We start from the raw sequence: 20,286 nt of genomic DNA, 5'->3' as shown, positions 1-20,286 counted from the left end.
CATGATCTTTTCTTTCCTTCTGTGTTGTGTTGAGTAAGATTAAGGGGCCTTCTGACAGAAATCTCTAAACTATCATTTTTATGATTCATTTCTGCACTATGACATTTACTCAGTATTACAGAATTATAATTTCCTATCTCGAGGGACAAAGATAGGACTAAATTCCCTAAGATGCTTTTCTTGACAAATACTTAAGGGTAAAAATCAAGCTGCTAAATCTTTACCTTTTATGTCTGTTAGCTTTGAGTTATTCTGCAACTTGGGCTCTAAGGGTAAATTAGCTGTTCTAGTCAATTCAACTAAGAATCGGTCAGCAGTTAGGTCCTAAAAATCTATTCTTAAGAATTCTAAAGTATCCATAATCCTCCTTACATTACATTCTTCTTGGGAATCTCTTTTTATAGAAATTTTCTTTCTGTGTTTAGTGATTGCTCTTGAAAGAAAGTCACAAATAAGAAATGCATTTGAATGCCTAAATATGCCATCAAAGATTTAAGGAAAGAGCAAGAGCCAGTGACATTTACTGGTGTCTTAGATATATGCATTGTATAACTTAATCCTTATCACAAATATTAAAGGCAAATATTGCCTTCATTTTATCGACTGTCTAACTAAAGCATGGAAAGAAAAAGTAACTTTCTCCTAGTCTCACAACTTGCAAATGATACAAGGGACCTCAATATATCACACGATCTCATTTGGTGCAGTGAACACAATTTCAGTTTGAATCCCAACTAGACCTCTCTTTAATAGTCTACTCTTACGCAAATGATTTTCTGTTTCCTAGATCTCCGTTTCCTTCTCTGTGAAATAAAGTTCAGGGCAAATTGCCTTATAGCCCTAAATTTATATAAATCATTTATTGAATACCCGTTACATATTAGTGCTGATATTAAGTAATGTTAGTGCTAAGTGTGCACTTATTCTATGGAGGATTAGTTAATGAAAGTTTAAAGTGCTCTACTCTAATTCCAACTCTGGGGAGTTGGAGAAAGTCTCCCTGAGGAAGAGATACTTGAGCTGAGATATGAAGGAGAAATAGGAGTTATCTAGCCTGGGAATGAGATTGGAAGTGAGGAGGATTGCCAAGGTCTTAAGATAGGAGAGAATATGACTACTCGATGGACCCAAAAGATAGCCAGTGTGATTAAAACAGGGAAATCTAGGAGCATCATGGCACAAGATGAGACAGTAAAGTTAGGAGCCAGGCCATCTGGGTATGTAGACCTTGTGAAGATTGTGATCTTCACCTTAAGAATTACAGAAAGTCTTTCTACTATTTGACGTAATTAGGGAAGAAGAAGCTTGGCTAATATGCTCATAATTGCATTTTGACAAGCTCACTCAGGACTCTTGGTGGAGAACTAATTAGAGGGAAAGAAATGGATGCAAGGAGATCACTTAGGAGATTGTCCAAGCAAGAGGTAATGGTAGCTTGGACTGGAGAGGCCATAGTAGAAATGGAGATGAGTGGACATACTAATTTTATTTTGGAGGTGACAATATAAAGGAGTTGGCAACAGTTAGGAATGATAGATAAGATACAGGGGATGAAAAAAACAAAGATGTCAAGGGTGACTTCAGCCTTTGTTGCTTGTTTGGTTCCTTGCTTTTGCTTGATTTTGCACTACCAGGAGGACTATGGTACTATTCACTGAAATGGGGCACAACAGAAGAAAGCCAGAGAGGAGTGATCATGAATTTGGCTTTGAAATTGTTGAGTTTGAAAATATTTAAGACATAGAAATAGAAATGACAGCTAAGAAGCTGGAAATCCAAGATCTGGGTCAGAGATGTAAATATATGCAGAGAGTCACTGCATATACATGGGGATTAGAGCCTTGAGCATGGATGAGATGACTTAGGGACAGAGTAAAGAGGAAAAGAGAGAAGAGCCTAGCATTGAGCTTTGAAGAAGGTTCCAATAATTGCCAATTGGTGAAAGAAAATGCACAAGTAGAGAAAAAAATTGTAAACATTTATGGAGGGTTTTTATTTGTTTCTGTGATGAAATGTTTTCTGGGTCAAAAATGATCTGACCCATCTAAAATCTTTCAAATTTAATTTCTTTTAAAAATACTAGCCAGGCAAACAACTAATCTGTGGTCAAACGTGGCCTTTTGACAACCGTATTGTGACTTCTGCTTTAGGGAAATTAAAGTAGACCGGGGCATAGACAATGTTTGGAAGAATTGTGTGAGTGACAGTAAAGCACCACTTCTACTCAGATTGGAAAAATATTTCTTGGGATGAGGGGAAGAAGGAGAGACAGAGGGGAAGCAAGGAGACTGAGGCCAGAGGCTGGAGTAATTCTGGGTCCTTCTTTTTGGGTTAGTGTTCTGGGGAGTTGGAAAGACCCAATGGGAAGCTGGAGGACCAAAGGGCAAAGAGATTTATACTCTAAAAGTCTGTTTGGATTCCCAGAGTGACCACAAAGTCGAGGTGAGCAAATGGTTATATAGGGGCCATGCAGAGAGGAATGAAGTGTACACAGACTGATGGCCAACAATCCAGCAATGCCTTGGCACTTGACAAGGATATGAGGAAAAGGGCTTCCTCTCCTCGTCGTTATTGGTCATATGACTTGTGGAGATATATTTGTGGGTATAAATTTGGTATTACTTATCAAAATAAATAATGTATATGCTTTAACCAAGAAATTCTGTGTAAAAATTTAATCTGACAGTGATAGAGTAGTACTATCTTGCAATCCCAAGCTGTGTTTAGTCAATGCTACTTGCTGCCTTGGAGACTCTATGAGGTACCAGCCATTCTTTATTAAATTGGCTTCTGTGGTAACTGGCTAGAATGGACTCTGTTGCTTACAACAAGGGATTCTGAATTATATAAGAAGAATCACAGAATTTTGAAGTTGATAAGACACTTAGAGCTCATTTTCTCCAAAGCCTTTTCAGCCCTAATAACCCATTCTTTTCTCATTTGAAAATTTTTTACTAGAAAACAAAATTATCCTTGACTTGTTCACCCTTTTTATAAACAAAAGACACAAACTGCTAATTATTGTGAACTAATAGAATACTAGACAAAGCCAAAAAAATTGATATTATGTTTGCTCTCTACAAATATAATATGGATAAAATACCAGATTTTCATCAGCTTTCTTGAAATATTAAAAATAGAGTGTATCCATTATTAATTTTTTGGTTCTAGTTTGAAAGATCCTGCTATATCCTTCTCATTTTCATGATGAATCAAGTACAGCTCAAGAATGTGGATACTTTGTCTAAGATGACACGGCTAAATAAATGCAGAACTTGAAGGAGAACCTGCCTTTGGATAATAACACACTTTATCAGGCACCAAAGAAAGACATACCACCTCTCTGAGGCATCACCACATGATTCATCCAAATATTTATTGAGTGCCTACTCTGTGTCTGGTACTGGTTCAGGCACTGAGGATATACCAAGGAATAAGATGCATAAGATCCTACCTTCATACTAGTGGGAAAAGACAGACAGCAAATGAGAAAATAGAGATAAACCTAATTTTGGGTGGTGCTGAATGCTGTGTTAAATAATATCAGTAATAATAATAATAAACAGAAGGGTAGAGAGTGGAGGGTGAGGGTGGTCAAGGAAGGCCTCACTGAGAAAGTGGTCTCTGGGCTGAGACATAAAAGCTTTTCAACACAAAAGATTAGAGACAGAGCACTTTAAACAGAGAAAAGAGCAAATGCAAAGTCCCCAAGGCTGAAGCAAACTCTGCATTTAGAAAAACAGCAAGATGGTGATCAAGGGGAAACAGTGGAACATGAGGCCAGAGAGGGACGAGGTAGGATCAAAATAATACACCTGTTGAAGGAGGAATTTGGATTCTTTTTATAGATTCAGTGGAAAGACAATAAAACCTTTTGAGCAAGGGAATAACGTGATCCATTTTCCTTTTTTAAAAAATCACTCTGGCTCCTGCCTAGTGAATGAGTGTTCGAAGGGACAGAAGTGGTCTGATTTCTGTTGTACACAGTTGTATTTGCTTCTTTGTTTCTTTGTTTATTTCAGGTTAGCTGCATAGACCTAACAAACAGGAAAGACTAGAGAAAATGAACTGAAGGCAAAGTTCATTCGTTTCCTCCGGTACCAATAGTAATAAGGGATTAATGTATGTTTGGGGGACAATAACAAGACTAACAACAATTTATGTTATTTTAGGAAGATGCAAGCTTATGACTACTAAGTCATCCATCAAAAATGTCATTCCTTAAAACCACACAGTCATACTATGATAGATTTGAAATATTTGCTCTTCTATGATAAGCCTTAGTGCAGTAATTTTTCTTCATATCAGTTTGTACTATGTGTATACATATTAATTTAATGCCAGTTGAATATTTTTAATTGAAGTATAGTTAATTGACCATGTTGTGTTAGTTTCAAGTGTACAGCAAAGTGATCCCGTTATACATACATATATATTATATGTGTATATATATACATACATATATATTATATGCGTATATATATACATACATATATATGTTATATATGTGTATATATATACATACATGTATATATATTCTTTTTCAGATCATTTTCCACTATAGGTTATTACAAGATATTGAGTATAGTTCCCTGTGCTACACGGTATGTTGTTTACCTATTTTATATGCAGTAGGGTGTACATGTTAATCCCAAACTCCTAATTTATCTCTCCCCTCCCCACCACCCTCTTTCCCAATTGGTAACCATAAGCTTGTTTTCTATGTCTGTGAGTCTGTTTCTATTTGGAAATAAATTCATTTGTATCATGTTTTGAGGCAGGAGATAGATGGGCCCTAGGCTGAGCAGCTGGAATCTGTCCCCTGTGAACAGATACTTCAAGATAAGGATAATGGCAGGAGCAAGGAGGGGCCGAGTCCTCCTTGGATAAAAGATAAAGAGACCACATATTTCTCATTCTTGAGGTCAAGGAGACCCCCAAGCTATGCATGTGCAGAAAGGATCCTCAGGGGAGGAGGCGCCAGACCATAATATGTCCTGTCAACTTCCCAGAGACCCTTGCACTTGAATCCATCTTGGCTAAAAGATGTGCACGCACACAGAGGAGGGCCCGAGTCAGACCAGATCCAGACTCAAAGCCAGACAAAGCAAGATGATTGGCCAGAGGGAACCCGGAAGAACTGCCCCCATATAAGTGATTTAATCCACCCCAAAAGCTCATGGCTCTCTCTCTCCCTCTCCCTCTCTCTCTCTCTCTCAGAGCCTGCCCATGCTTTCTCCACACATATCTTCTCTCCTAATAAACACTTTACTAGTCTCACTGCTTTTTGTCTCTTTGCTGAATTTTTTTCTTCAAAGCAGACAAGAGCCAGGGCCCTGCTCCTAGCCACTAGTCAGTCTCTGGTAGTCTAGCGGTTAGGATTCGGCGCTCTCACCACTGCGGCCCAGGTTCGGTCCCTGGTCAGGGAACTGAGATCCTGCTTCAAGCCGCCACATGCCGCAGCCACCCTACAGCCACATGAGATCAATATCATATGATATTTGTCTTTCTCTGACAGTTGAATATTAAGGTTGCTCAGCATATAGATGCTCTGAATATAAAGGCTCTGAAGGAGCTGAAATAACCTGTCAATTAAAGAATATGTGTTTCAGAAGTACTTAACCAAGAAACCATAATGACTCAGAGTGGGCTTGTTAAAGTGGAATGGGGAAACCAATACATGACAGCTCTTCTCAGGCCAGTGAGAGGGCAAAAGATGTCTTCAGCACCACTGGACTGATCTGACCAAATAGGCTCAAGAGTAGATTGCAAGAAAGTGTAATTTTAAAATAATATTCTTTTTCCTGTGTTCTTCTCCTTCAAGTTTTCTGGCACTCAAGTTCCAGCCAAAATAAAAGTTTAAAAGTAAACTATAGTGCTGGCTGAATAGCAGGAAGTTGAGCCCATGTGTTGGCTAGACCTTTTCCAATAGGGAAGCATAAGGAATTTACAGTAAAACAAACTAGTACAAATACTCTCATCCTTAAAATGTATGTTTTATTCTTTTTAAATTGAAGTATAGTTAATTTACAATGTCATGTTAGTTTCTGGTGTACAGCAAAGTGATTCAGTTATATATATATATAATAAATATATATTCTTTTTCATATTCTTTCTCATTATGGTTTATTACAAGATATTGAATATAGTTCCCTGTGCTATACAGTAGGACCTTGTTGTTTATCTATTTTGTATATAGTATCTGCTAATCCCAAATTCCTAATGTCTCCCTCCCCCCTGTTTTATTCTTATCAGTAGTAATACTAGTTAACCTTGTTGACCACTTACTGCACGCCAGGTGTTGCACTAATGTTCCACACAATATCTCAGTTGATCCTTTCTACAACCCTGTCAAGAAGATATTACCAGGTATTCTTTGTGTACATGCGGAAATAGAGGCTCAGTATGGTTAAATAATTTCTTTAGGTTCACAAAGCTTCTAAGCTACAGAAATTAAGGATAGAACCTGGCCTCCTGCATCCTTCCTGCATTCACTAAATTGCAACACCAACTGTCAGAAATTATTGCCCCTTCATTAACTCTAAGTAGCATCAAAATGAGATCACCTGACATGACCCACACTACACAAGGCAATGTTTTGAAAATGGGCCTTTTACTAAACTGCCAAAGTCCACAATAGTTTTTCAACAGATCTCCTCTGGTTTATCTGACAGAATGATTTGCATCTTTTTTTTTTAAAGATTCCCTACCTTTTTTTAAATATAAATTTATTTATTTATTTATTTATTTATGGCTGCATTGGGTCTTTTTTGTTGCACACAGGCTTTCTCTAGTTGCGATGAGCGGGGGCTGCTCTTCATTGTGGTGTGCGGGCTTATTGTGGTGGCTTCTCTTATTGTGGAGCACGGACTCTAGGCATGCAGGCTTCAGTAGTTGTGGCACACTGGCTCAGTAGTTGTGGCTCGCGGGCCCTACAGCGCAGGCTAAGTAGTTGTGGCGCACGGGCTTAGTTGCTCCGCGGCATGTGGGATCTTCCCGGACCAGGGATTGAACCCGTGTCCCCTGCATTGGCAGGCGGATTCTTAACTGCTGCACCACCCGGGTAGTCCCAATGATTTGCATCTTAAAAGATGTAGAATTGCATACAAACAAGTTCAAAGCTTGAGTAAATCTTTATAACTAATTCCCCTGAAGCAAGGAGTCTTTGTTTTCCTCTTTGCATAGCAACTTCAAAATTCTAGAATGTCCTAGATCATCTGAAAACCACATCACTTGATGATTTTTTGTCCCCAGATGGAGCCAACATCCATGGAAGAGTGCATTTAAGGGTTATCAGCACAGTACAAAATATGGCCAAGCCTCTTTTTCTCCCAATTCACAAAATGAATACTCAGATTTCTCTTACTTGGAGGTTGAGCATGATAATTACTGACTGGTTGTGAAAATTTCCAGCATTCTGTGCTAAGGATGAGGGTTCTTGGTATTTCTTCCATCCTGCCCTCACTCTCTAATTCTACTGCCAAGATCTATATACATGTCCCCTAGGTCCTGGTGCTAAGGATAGAAATATTTGTCCAATGAATGAATGAATGTTTTCTGAAAATTGGAAAGAACTGGGGGCAAAAACATATATATATATATATATATATATATATATATATATAAAGGTTTAGTACATTAAAAAGGCAAGTAAAATGCCTATCTACTTTATCACATTTCTAGGATCAAGAAGAACCATTTTGTTATGTGACCAGTCCTTAAACAAAATTGAGACACAGACAAAATTTACCGAACTAATGTGTTGATTCTTACCGGATGTTGTCAAGGGCAAACATTTAATAGATATGTTATGCCTCAGCCCCTTCCCTTGACAGTCTGTTCCCCCACCCACTTCCCAATTGTCCTGATACTGTCTGGTTGACGTTGATTTATTAAATACATATTTATCAGGCACTTACTATGTATCAGGCTCCTTTGTTGGATCTTGGGATACATCCGATCCAGACAAAGATCTTGGCATTCATGGAACTTACATTCTACTGTCCTAGGAAAACGCTTTGATTAGTATTCAACTTCCTCTTAATAAAACTAGTTATGGATCACAAAAGTGGAATTAAAGCTCAAGAAAATTACTTGAGAAAATTAGAAGAATGCTTGGTTGCATTTTTCTAATAGACCTGCAATAGTTGTGTCCAAAATATTAAACAAGAACAGCAACTTGCAGAGAAATTGATATAGTTTATTAAAAATATGTTTATATAAGTATAGAAAAACTCCATCAGGAAGTACACACAACAGTTAAGGGAGGGTTGGAGGGAATACATAGAATTGATTACTTCTTCCTTTGCACAGATATTCACTGCTTAAATTTGTTGAATGGAAGTACATTATTTTTGTAAATTAAAGACATCCAATACAGATTTATTTATTTATTTAATGTGACCTGATTTTCAAATCATCGTTTGAGAGATTAAACTAGAATGGCAATTCTCAATCATTTCTCCACTCATGGCAGGTGACATTCACATGTATAACACATTCTCAAAGGCATAACCAGACCTATGTGTAATTCACTGGCAGGAATCTACCTTTTTCTCTCCTACTAAGGATAGCGTGTCAGAAGCTAGATGTCAAGGAGAATAACATTATTATGAGGATAACCTTAAATGACTTTCATTCATAGATACATATGTAAATAGAGACAGAGACAGAAATATGCAATAGATACAGCTACTTGTATAGTTACAGTGGGAAAAAAAAACCTTTGTGGTTTCACTAGTGTTGGTAACAAATTACCTGTGACGTAATTACAAAACACTAGAATGTCAGAGAAGTGAAAGTAAAACAAACAAACAAAAATGGTCTTAGACCTTGCTGCTCAATACGTGCTCCACAGACCAGCAGTACTGGCCTTACCTGGGACCTTATTAGACCTACAGAATCTCAGGCCCCTCCTCCATGCCTGCTGAATCAAACTTTGCATTTTAACAAGATCTCTATATGATTCACAAGCACATTAAAGTTTGAGAAGCACTGGCCTAGATAAATGTTGAGTTCCTTCCAACTCAGAGATTTGGGAAATCTAGGTAAAAGTGACAGGACCAGATATGACCTCAGCCCCTGCAATAAAATCAAACCCTCTATATGCCTGCTTCCATGCTTCCAAAATTTCAAATGACCTTTCATCCTTCAAGCATAACCATGCTACCAAAGGAGACAAACTGTTTTCTGGAGAACAGCTGCTATTCAGCGTTAAGTTGCTGACAGATTGTTTCCACACACAATTGCAATTCATAACTCAAGCATCTGCTCTGACTTTCAAGATTCAAAGCATTAGGTGCAACAGTTTTGAGTTTGTGATTTCATCTTCATACCCACCCTCACCCTCGTGACTACTGGCACATATCTAAAGATCGATCTGAAAATAAAACCATAAAACAAAATGGTACTATAATTTGAAAGACAAGAGTGCTTTGAAACTTTTCATTATGTTGTCAAAAAAGAAAATCGGTGTTTATAAGTATTCAGTACTTTACGGTGGTTTTCTCATACATGACTTCGTGTCTGCAGTGTGATACCCAGTATCAGTTTTGCAGCAATGCATTACATATATACACATGTCATACGAATGATTTTTATCTTGTAGTTTGGAACTGATCTGGAAAAGACTTTCTCTACTACAGGTTCCTTGATGAACAGACAAAGGGAGGGATTTCTTTTTTTCTTTGCAAGAAGATTGGGTTACCAACACAAGCAGCTTACTGAAAAATAATAAACCTCACGATATACTGAATCTCACTTCCCTCATGTCTCTTTGCCTTAATCTGTTTTTCTCTATAGGAAAAATTTTCCAAACACCTTGGAAAATGTTACCAGACCAAGCCTAAATTCGTAAACCTGATTCGTCTATTTTTCTTTGGCTATTGTCTTCTCTTTGGTCCTTCATGGCTTTCTTTTAGAGTCCATGCATCTCAGTTTCTTGTTGATACTCAGAGGGGAAAATGTCATCTTAATAATAGTTATAAGTTGCCCAAGAGCCATTTCTCATTAGATGATGGCAGGCCCTGTCATATTCAATACTTCCCCATGAAAAAGTAAAATGAAAAAGAAAAGGGACTTTATTTCTGAAATATTTGGAAGTATAATGGCACAGAGAAATAGGAAATGGAATAATTCAGGGCACAACTGACCCTAATAAGACTTCAACAAACAATAGAGACAGAGATATATTGCCTGAGCCCTGAAGCAATTTTCTGCTTTGTCTTTTTTTTTAAGTTCATACGTCTCAAAACACCTGATGATAAAATATGTCATTTTGAGCACAATTATTGAAAGTGACCGTTTTTCAGTGGGATGGGGGCTAATCTCTTTGAAGAATTGAGTCCATCCACTGCAGGAGGATTTTCTATTAAGGCTAAGGCAGCCCTCAGCTGGGACAACCCCAAACAATGACTGTCTGATGGGTCCACCTGCATTGATCCCTGCTATTTATTAATGAGAGCATTTCTCAAGCCCCTCCTGTGTGCATTAGCAGCTACGGGGGACACATAGGACATCAGAAACGTGATATCTACATGTTACATACTTTCCATCTACTGTTATTTGGAGTCCTTGTAAAAAGTGAGCCATGAGAGCCACTGAAAGATTGGCTGTTTGATGCTTGGACAAATATGGCCAGTCTCACCTGTGGGGGACCATCTGGGAGATGAGATTTCAGGGGTGTCAAGAAAGTTGCATTGTCCAAAAGAACATATCCTGCAACCGCTATTTAGATGCCTAAAATACCACCAACCCGCCATCCTATTAAGTATGTATAGGTCTATGCAACCTGTTTCAATGACAATTCCCTGGGGGAAAGCTATCAGCTAAGAGAAATTTACTCTGCCTTTGCAGAATAATTATTCATGCGATTCTGGTTTGTACTGAGAAAGTGCAGACAACAGTGGAGCATCAGTTGGAGGGAATGCCAGAGAACCCACCCTGCCGATTCCTTCTTTTACTTTTCTTTCTACACGTGCAATCACCACAAGTCGTCAATGTGAATGTTTGATTAAACAAAGAGTGATGGGGCCCCTTCTTGTATATCGTTATAAAGGGTATAGCAATCCTAGTGCTGCCGCATATTACAGATCAGTCCCCCAAACCATTTGTACTCATCTGCGATGGGCCACCTTCACCATCCTCTGCCTGATGTCACCTTCCCTGGCCCCTCTTCACCTCAGCGCCTAGTATAAAAAGAGACCTATATACGAAGCTCTCTTGGTCCCCCTCAGGCAGAATGAACTTCTCTCCCTTTGCACTCCATTTTGTGCTTGCTTGGCTTTCCAGAGAGTAGAGAGTATTGCCTCCAGCTGTGGATCTGGACTTGTCTGAGTCACCTGCCAGATGGGGCAGGATATCTTCTACTCCAGTAGTTCTCATGGCAGCTCCTGGACCAACACCATCAGCATCACCTGGGAACTTGCTAGAAAATACAACTTCCGGAACTTGGCCTGCCCCAGCCCTACTGAATAAGGGGGTTCTGATGCTCAGTGAAGTTTGACAACCAACACGTCGGCATGACTAAGATAGCACCAAACTCCACGGCTAGGTTTACTTCTGTTGATTAGAGCTGAAATGTGTTAACCTTAGTTACTGGACCGGTTGTCAGAAACGAAGAAGATTCTGTCGGGTTACATCAGCCAGAATAAATTGCCAGCTGACACTCTTTGCATGTGGTAGTCACAAATACTATAAATCATTGACTGGAATTTGGTGACAGCTTTCCTGCCCCACCTCCCTGCACATAACATCTTGTTAGTGAGTCGTGGGGATGCTAATAATATACTTACTGCATCTTCTAAGAAATATGATGTTTCTGGGAGTTATTTTTCTTTTTGTGTGTGAAACATCATAAAAAAGAATTGCAGTGTAGAATTTCTTTTTCTATTACACTCTCTTGCTGTTTTTATAATACTCTTTCTAAAAAATAGATGTATAATAACAAGGAAATTTGTTTCCAGAAGAGAATGGATCACACGTTGGGTTATATCTGTGTGTGTGTGTTTTTCTCCCCAGCCATATTTGTACACATGGGAAATAATCCTGCTATAATGTCGTCTTTAAAGGGCTGCCTCAAGGAACCTCAGTGTTGTTGGCAAAATTGAATTCTGCTGCCCTAGATCACATTATTGCTTTTCTAATTTGACTATGGCTTATCCAGAGCTACAAAGCTTGGTCAGCTGGGCGATTGATACCTTGCCCCAAAAACTTTTTCACTTGTGCCTCCAGCTGAACTTGCTAGCCCCTCATGTTTTAACTTGAGCTTCAGAGGGCCCGAGTTTCAGGTTTTTAATACTTCTGAGAAGGGCCGTTTTGCTCCTTCTTTTCTTCTTTTAAAGTGCTGGTGCTACTGGAGAGTGGCACAGGCCAAGGAGACAGGGATGTCAATATCTGATTGGAATATAAGACCCACATTGGGACCCCTGACTCCTACCACTTCTAGAGGCGGCAGGTAGCAAATAGGAAAGTGCGCTGCCAGAGCAGTCCCAGAGGATCTGGATTTTTAGTGCTGGCTGTGCCACTAACCACCTGTGTGACCCTGGGCAAGTTACCATAACTTTCTGGTCCTCAGTTTTCACAGCCAGGCAGTAAGAGCTTGGATGATCTGACTTTCAGTATTTCCATCTAAGCCTTAATAATACTTTCTGGACTCTAATTTTATAATGTTTATAAATAAAAATAGTTGATAAGCTTTTAAGGATCATATGGTAGCTCTATTTTTAGTTTTTTAACGAATCTATCTGGAGAAAACCATAATTCAAAAAGATACATGTACCCCAATGTTCACAGCAGCACTATTTACAATAGCCAAGACATGGAAGCAACTTAAATGTCCATCGACAGATGAATAAAGAAGATGTGATATATATACACAATGGAATATTACTCAGCCATAAAAAGAATGAAATAATGCCATTTGCAGCAACATGGATGGACCTAGAGATTTTCTTTCTTTTTTTTTTTAATTGATTGTTTTTGGCTGTGTTGGGTCTTCGGTGCTGTGCACGGGCTTTCTCTAGTTGCGGCGAGTGGAGGCTACTCTGCGTTGCGGTGCGCAGGCTTCTCATTGCGGTGGCTTCTCTTGTTGTGGAGCACAGGCTCTAGGCTCGCAGGCTTCAGTAGTTGTGGCATGCGGGCTCAGTAGTTGTGGCACATGGGCTTAGTTGTTCCACGGCATGTGGGATCTTCCCAGACCAGGGATTGAACCTGTGTCCACTGCATTGGCAGGCAGATTTTTAACCACTGTGCCACCAGGGAAGTCCCTAGAGATTTTCATACTAAGTGAAGTAAGCCAGACAGAGAAAGACAAATATCATATGATACTGCTTATATGTGGGATCTAAAAAAATGATACAAATGAACTTATTTACAAAACAGAAACAGACACAGACAACAAACTTATGGTTACCAAAAGGGAAAGTAGGTGGGGGGGAGGGATAAGTTAGGACTTTGGGATTAACATATATACACTACTATATATAAAATAAACAACAGGACCTACTGTATAGCAGAGGGAACTATATTCGATATTTTATAATAACCTATAAGGGAAAAGAATCTGAAAAAGAATATGTGTGTGTGTGTGTATGTGTGTATAACTGAATCACTTTTGCTGTACACCTGAAACTAACACAACATTGTAAATCAACTATACTTCAATTAAAATATAAAATAAAAAAATAGTTGATTGGGGCTTCCCTGGTGGCACAGTGGTTGAGAATCTGCCTGCTAATGCAGGGGACACGGGTTCAAGCCCTGGTCTGGGAAGATCCCACATGCCGCAGAGAAACTAGGCCCGTGAGCCACAACTACTGAGCCTGCGCGTCTGGAGCCTGTGCCCCGCAACAAGAGAGGCCGCGATAGTGAGAGGTCCACGCACCGCGATGAAGAGTGGCCCCCACTTGCCGCAACTGGAGAAAGCCCTCGCACAGAAACGAAGGGCCAACACAGCCAAAAATAAAATAAATAAATAAAAGTAACTGGATGGGTGGTGGAATTAAAAAAAATAAAAAAATAAAAATAAAAAATAAAAAAATAGTTGATAAGTGTGAGTTCTGTTTTATCAATAGCTCCTTCCCTGACCAAGCAGGGTCAAGAGCAAGAGGCTGAGCACCTTTTCATTTCCCTAACCATGAAACATCTTGGTATCCTTTAGGGAGCAGGAAGAACATTTCTCTACTACAGACTCTTCAGCCCGTTTCTTTTCTTTTTTCTTTTCAGCCCGTTTCTGCAAGGCCTGCCTTCTGATATCTTTGCCATTATTTTCTATATAACTCCTGGCAGACATTCCCACTGATGACATTTTTCTTCACTGAACATTCCCAAACTAGATTATCCTCTTGGAAGGGGGCAAAGTTGATGTTTACTATGTAACGTCAGAAATTCTCATTGATGTCCTGTCTCCTTAGTGACCTGCACTCAGTGAATATGCTGGTCTGAATCACTACAGTAGAAAATCTCCTCACCCCCATTCTCAAAACAAGTGATCACTCAGAAAATCAACCCTTGGGATAAATTGCTTTGGGCAATGACTCTTGCAGTGATTTTCCAATTGACGCCCCCTCCCCAAGTCCCTGTGATGCCTCAGGAGCCACCTCTGAGATCCCAAGCAGTGAGAATTCTGGTGTCCCTACCTCCACACAGACAAACTCCATTGCTTCCTAGCTCCAATTTTACTAATTTTTATTCTGTAATTCTATGTAATATTTAATTTGGAAAACAAGGTTTACTGGGCTTCCCTGGTGGCGTAGTGGTTAAGAATCTGCCTGCCAATGCAGGGGACATGGGTTCGAGCCCTGGTCCAGGAAGATCCCACATGCCACGGAGCAACTAAGCCCGTGCGCCACAACTACTGAGCCCGCGTGCCACAACTACTGAAGCCTGCTAGCCTAGAGCCCGTGCTCCACAACAAAAGAAGCCACCACAATGAGAAGCCTGCGCACCACAACGAAAGAGTAGCCCCCGCTCGCCACAACTAGAGAAAGCCTGTGCACAGCAATGAAGACCTAACGCAGCCAAAAATAAATGAATAAATAAATAAAATTTAAAAAAAATTTACTGCTTTAAAACTTCCAATGAAAAAGATGGAAAACCATTGTCTCACTGAACCTCTCTAGATCTGCCCATATTTCTAGGCTCTTCCTTTCAAAAGATTTTTGTTCACCTCCCTCAGTTCATTCACCCACTTTGCAGAAATATGGACATCTGCCACAGAATATGGACATGCGCCAATGACTGTTTAGGAATTAACGATGAAGTACACAATCCTTCTCTTAGTTTGGGTTCCTCCTACAAAAGCAGAGCTGGAGAAAAAGGCTTTCATTTGGGACTGTGATCCCAGGGAGCAGGATAGCAGGACAGGGCTTGTGAAACAGGGAAGGAAAGAAGCCAACACGAGTCTGCATGCATCAGTAAGTTGGCCATCCACTCACCAGGCTCCATCAGGAATCCAGAGTGCGAGGGATTCATGCCCCTCCCCTCTCCCAGCAGGCCTGAAGTCAAGATGGCAGCAATTGATGTATAAATATACTCTAGCTCCTTCGCCAGTGGGGTGGAGGTAGGCCATGGGGGTAACTCTTCTACATTGACTTCTAGAGTTTCTCAGGAGCATTAAGCTCTAGTTGCCTACAGTAGGAACTGCTTTTCTAATGCATCCTTCGCCTCCTGCCCTTCTCTGTCTCACTTCCCCAATCTCCTACCAGTATTTTCGGCAAATCTCCTCCCGAGTAAACTACTTGCACTCGAGTCTTTGTCTCAGGGTCAGCTTCTAAGGGAACCCAATCTAAGGCAGGGATATTTAATAGAATATCAGAAATTTGGGTTTGGAATATGAGAGAGAGAAACATAGATTCAAAACCAAATAGCACTTTTATTTTTATATTACACAATATCCAACATAATTCTCCAAGTACTGTGGACAATCCTTGGGTGGACTGATGTACACCTTCAGACGCTACACGGCTGAACTAGTATTAATCTCCACTTCTGGCAGCATGATTGGTCCCAAAAAAGCCGACTGCTTCTCATTGTTTTACTAATTTCTCACCAATGGCACCCAGTAGGACATCTGGGATACCTTCCTTGTTTATGGTAGCTTTTGGTTTCTTAGGTGTTCCAACCTTTGGTTGAGAATTTCTTGGTTCCTGGCTTAGCTCTCCTTTTGAACCAATTCCTGTATTTACCGCATTTGGAGAATGGCTGCATGGAAGGGAAATGATTCTTAGTGGAAGAAACGAAACCATGGAGTGATCTACCGTCAGGCTTATCAATCAGTTAGTTTAAATATCAGTGACTTTTTAAGTGTATTTTAAAACTGTGATGATAGAACAGCATGCATATTTAGATGTATTTTTCAAATATTAACCCATTGAAGACCACTGAAGCACAACCTCACTTTTGTGCATTCAGAATGAAGGTTCTCCTTCTGGACATACAGTCAGTGGTCACACTAAATATTTGTTGAAAGAAGGGCTTTCTAGGTCTGTATCTAAATTTCATATAACGTGTCATTGACTGGGAAAGTTTTTGTCAGTCTTGGGTGTGTGTGTGTGTGTGTGTGTGTGCGCGCGTGTGTGTGTGGTAGAACCACAGACCTATCTGCTCAGCCCTTGTCCTAGGGCAATAACAAGTGAATCGTGTAAAGAGGAATGTTGGAAAGGGTGCCGATCTTTTCTAACTTTTCGGCTTGTGGTAATGTTGACTAGATTGAGAGCTTTTAGCTTGATGGCAAAAACTCAAAATTTGGATTTTTCTTAGGGCAACTTTCATGAAGCAGATAATTAGCCAATGGTTGGTGAAAGAGATTACTTTTAAATAATGTGCAACTGAGATCTGTAACACCTGGTGATTTCTTTAAAAGATTTTGTCTGTGGCCCAGGTCAGAAGGTCACAATCACGGTACTCTTGCCCTAGCATGAACCGCCAATGTGTTACTGCACTTCAGAAAACTCAAGAACTTCGGGAGGGCTGACTCATTCTATCTTGAACAGCTTGTATATTCAGATCACAGTATGTGGGGTGGGTGCTGTGTACACAGAAAAGCAAAATCCCAATGCACTGGATTTTGCTTTTGGATTTTCAGCGTCTCCCTCAACATCCTGTTTACAGCTAAACACGCACAGACCCACTGTGCCTACCAGCCAGGACCAATTGCGTTTGTGCGGGTCTGTGCTGCCTTTCAGGCAGGTTTTTGAAAAGAGTAGCCTGGAGTATTTCTGAATAATGAAAGTTGGGTTTTTTTCCCCCTCACATACCGGAGGGTTTTCCTATAGACTTGAAGATCGGCTTTTGAATCCCTGAAAGCCCTTACCACACAATACAGCTTTTTTCAAAGAGTACTGGTATCAGGAAATTCTTTTTCTGAGATGAATAACACAGTTTTAAAGTGATTGCAGAGCTCCTGAAGTTAGTAGGACTTTGGAGAATACAGGACAACTTGAACTTAAGGTACTTAAGACCCTTGTAAAAGTTTTATGGTTCTTTCATGCTTTTGCTTTTGTGTTCTAAAATGTAGAAAGACGTTGAGGGAGAGAAGAGGAAGCAAAATGTTATCAGAAGGGGGAAAAAAAAAAAACCTCTTGTGAATGCTACCTGGAGGGGAAAATGTGAAACTGGATCTTAATTTCCTTTTTGTTTTTGAGAAGAATGTCACTGCCTATGAAATATGAGGCCTGTGAAAGACAGAATGTTCCGAAGTCACTCTTTGGGACAGTCCCCAACTTCCACATGTGGGGTGTTTTTCTCACGTGACTGACTGAACAAATTGTAACTGACAGTGAAAACTCTGGAGCCCCCTTTTCTCCACTCACAAATCTCAGTCTTCCAATTACCTGTCACCTATCATTTATTCTTCATTCCATAAATATTGTGGTAATACCTACCATATGCCAGCTACAGTATCCTGTTGTGAAACTGAAGACAATACTGAGAAAAACAGACACCTTCCCCTGTGTCTTGGAATTGACCATCTAGTGTACACAGATAATAAACATAATTGCCACAACTCCGAGTGCTGTCAAGGACAATAAGAGAGGCCATGAAAGTACAGGAAGGCCTATCTGCTTTGGAGGTCAGGAAACAGGCTCCTGTAAGGCAGTCATGACTGAGCTGAAATCTGAAGGGGCATTGCAGGCTGTGGGAAGAACCCAGGGAAAAACTCTGGGACAGGAAGGGAGGCGAGTGCTCCTGGAACCGAAGGGCCAGCAGAGAAAGCTAGAGGCAGGGTGTGGAGAATTGGGGTGCGGGGGGAGCCCATCCTAGAGCTGCTTTTCTGCCTCTTCTGGATTTGGGTCTTTATGTGAAAGAAAATGGGCACCGTTAAAGGGTTTGAAAGAGATGTGACAAGATTTGACGGTGTTTTTAAAAGACCACACTGAATAGAGGGTGAATGAGAGGTCGGAAGGCAGCAGGAGGGGTGATGGGGGTGAGGGCTAGTTCAGAGGCTGTGACAGTGACCCCGACCAGAGATGGTGGTGACTTGAATCAGGGTGGCGGCAGAATTGGAGTTTCTTGAAATATTTAAGCCAGTAGCGAAGGGCTGGATAGGAGAAGAAATAATATGTGATCATGGAGGATTGGGGGGGGGGGGCAGAGGGAGGAGTTCCCAGCCAGTGTAAGTGGCTGGGCATTGGGACCTTTAACCGAGGGGCAGGGTAGGAAGGGTCCTCTAGCCCCTAGGCCTCCAATCTTTCCAACCCAAGGAGTGGCTTTGAAACTTTGGCCTGTGACCCCCAGGGAGAAATACGTTTTACACGGTCCGCCCGCACACAGACGGGATAGAGAAATTCACAAGACAGTGCTTCTCCATTTCATGTGCAACGAAGGCAGATTTCCTATCTTACACTATTAAACAAACAAACAAACAAAAACATGGGTCCTCTTGGCCTCCCTTCCCCGCCCCCCAGGCGTTGACAGCGGCGCGGATGGCGGCGGGGACCACTGTGGCATCACCTGCGTTCGACTTTGTGACACCGGGGCTGGGAAGTCCCAGAAGTGGGATTAGTCGAACATCCTGGCGACCTACCGCCCAGCGTACAGAGACAACGATTTCATGAAGATGAATGAGCCCAGCACTCGCCAGCTCGGTCTGGAGGAGGACGGGAAGGAGGTGCAAAGAGTGATTTCGAAACTAAAGAAGCCATGACCCTCGACAGCTTAGCTAATAAATTAGCCACCACTGATACCTCGGAGCTCAACTATCCAGTGCGGGAGCCGGAGAAGGATGGGATGCACACCAGCAAAATCTTCCTGGACAAACAAGAGAAACAGCGGCAGTTCGAAATGAAAAGGAAGCTTCACTACAACCGAGGACTGAACATCAAATTGGCCAGACAGTTGATTTCCAAAGATCTACAACATGAGGACGAGGAGGATGAAAACAAAGAAAGTTGGCATGCCACCAGCCAAGACAAGACTACCACCATGGAGGAATCAGAGGAAGGCCCCACCAGCGACGAGGAACTGCAGACCCAGTCATTCTACGACGAGAAGACAACGTTTGATCAACGCTGCAATTGTTTGTCAGATCCAAACCCTGTTACTATAACCCACGGCTTCTTGTTCTGTAGAGCTCATGTTTCAAGTACTGAAATACTTATCAGTTAAATTGTACTGCGATAATTAAACGGTAAACTTAGAAAATAATAGGTTAACTGGAAAAATCCCTGCTTGCTATTCTGTCTGGTTCTTTGCCACAAATACCGATTCTGATATTCGTCTAATGCCCCATTACTTTGAGAAAACTGTTGGTTAATGTACATAGCATATAGCTTTTGATGTGTTAAATGTTTAAAGGGGGACTGATTTATATTCACTTCTAGCTGTACTAACTTTTATAGAATAGGTTTTGTTACAAAATCTAAATGCAATTGGTACAGTGGGTTATGTAGTCTGATAAATATTCAGGCTGAAAAATACTTGTCTTTAGGGTGATTGGCCTGTTTAATTGAGAGGGGATATATTATAAGAGTTATTGTTACATTTTACCTTTAAATTTTCCCTTTATTTGCTTTCAGTGGTTTTTTTTTAACATCTTTATTGGAGTATAATTGCTTTACAATGGTGTGTTAGTTTCTGCTTTATAACAAAGTGAATCAGTTATACATATACATATGTTCCCATATCGCTTCCCTCTTGCATCTCCCTCCCTCCCACCCTCCCTCTCCCACCCCTCTAGGTGGTCACAAAGCACAGAGCTGATCTCCCTGTGCTATGCGGTTGCTTCCCACTAGCTATCTATTTTACGTTTGGTAGTGTATATATGTCCATGCCACTCTCTCACTTTGC

General features: G+C 40.6%; 1 protein-coding gene across 1 annotated transcript in view; it reads left to right on the top strand.

The window, feature by feature from the left end:
• The window catches only part of PPP1R2C (PPP1R2C family member C), a 114,774-nt gene extending 95,169 nt beyond the window's left edge, over positions 1 to 19,605 (top strand). The window contains 2 exon segments of the mRNA XM_057537631.1: positions 18,906 to 19,103; positions 19,106 to 19,605. Coding sequence (XP_057393614.1) covers positions 18,906 to 19,103; positions 19,106 to 19,605 — 698 coding nt within the window.
• Positions 19,606 to 20,286: the final 681 nt, after the last annotated feature.

Source organism: Balaenoptera acutorostrata, chromosome X (assembly GCF_949987535.1).
Source record: "Balaenoptera acutorostrata chromosome X, mBalAcu1.1, whole genome shotgun sequence".
NCBI lineage: Eukaryota > Metazoa > Chordata > Mammalia > Artiodactyla > Balaenopteridae > Balaenoptera > Balaenoptera acutorostrata.
This window is presented reverse-complemented; position numbering and strand designations above follow the sequence as displayed.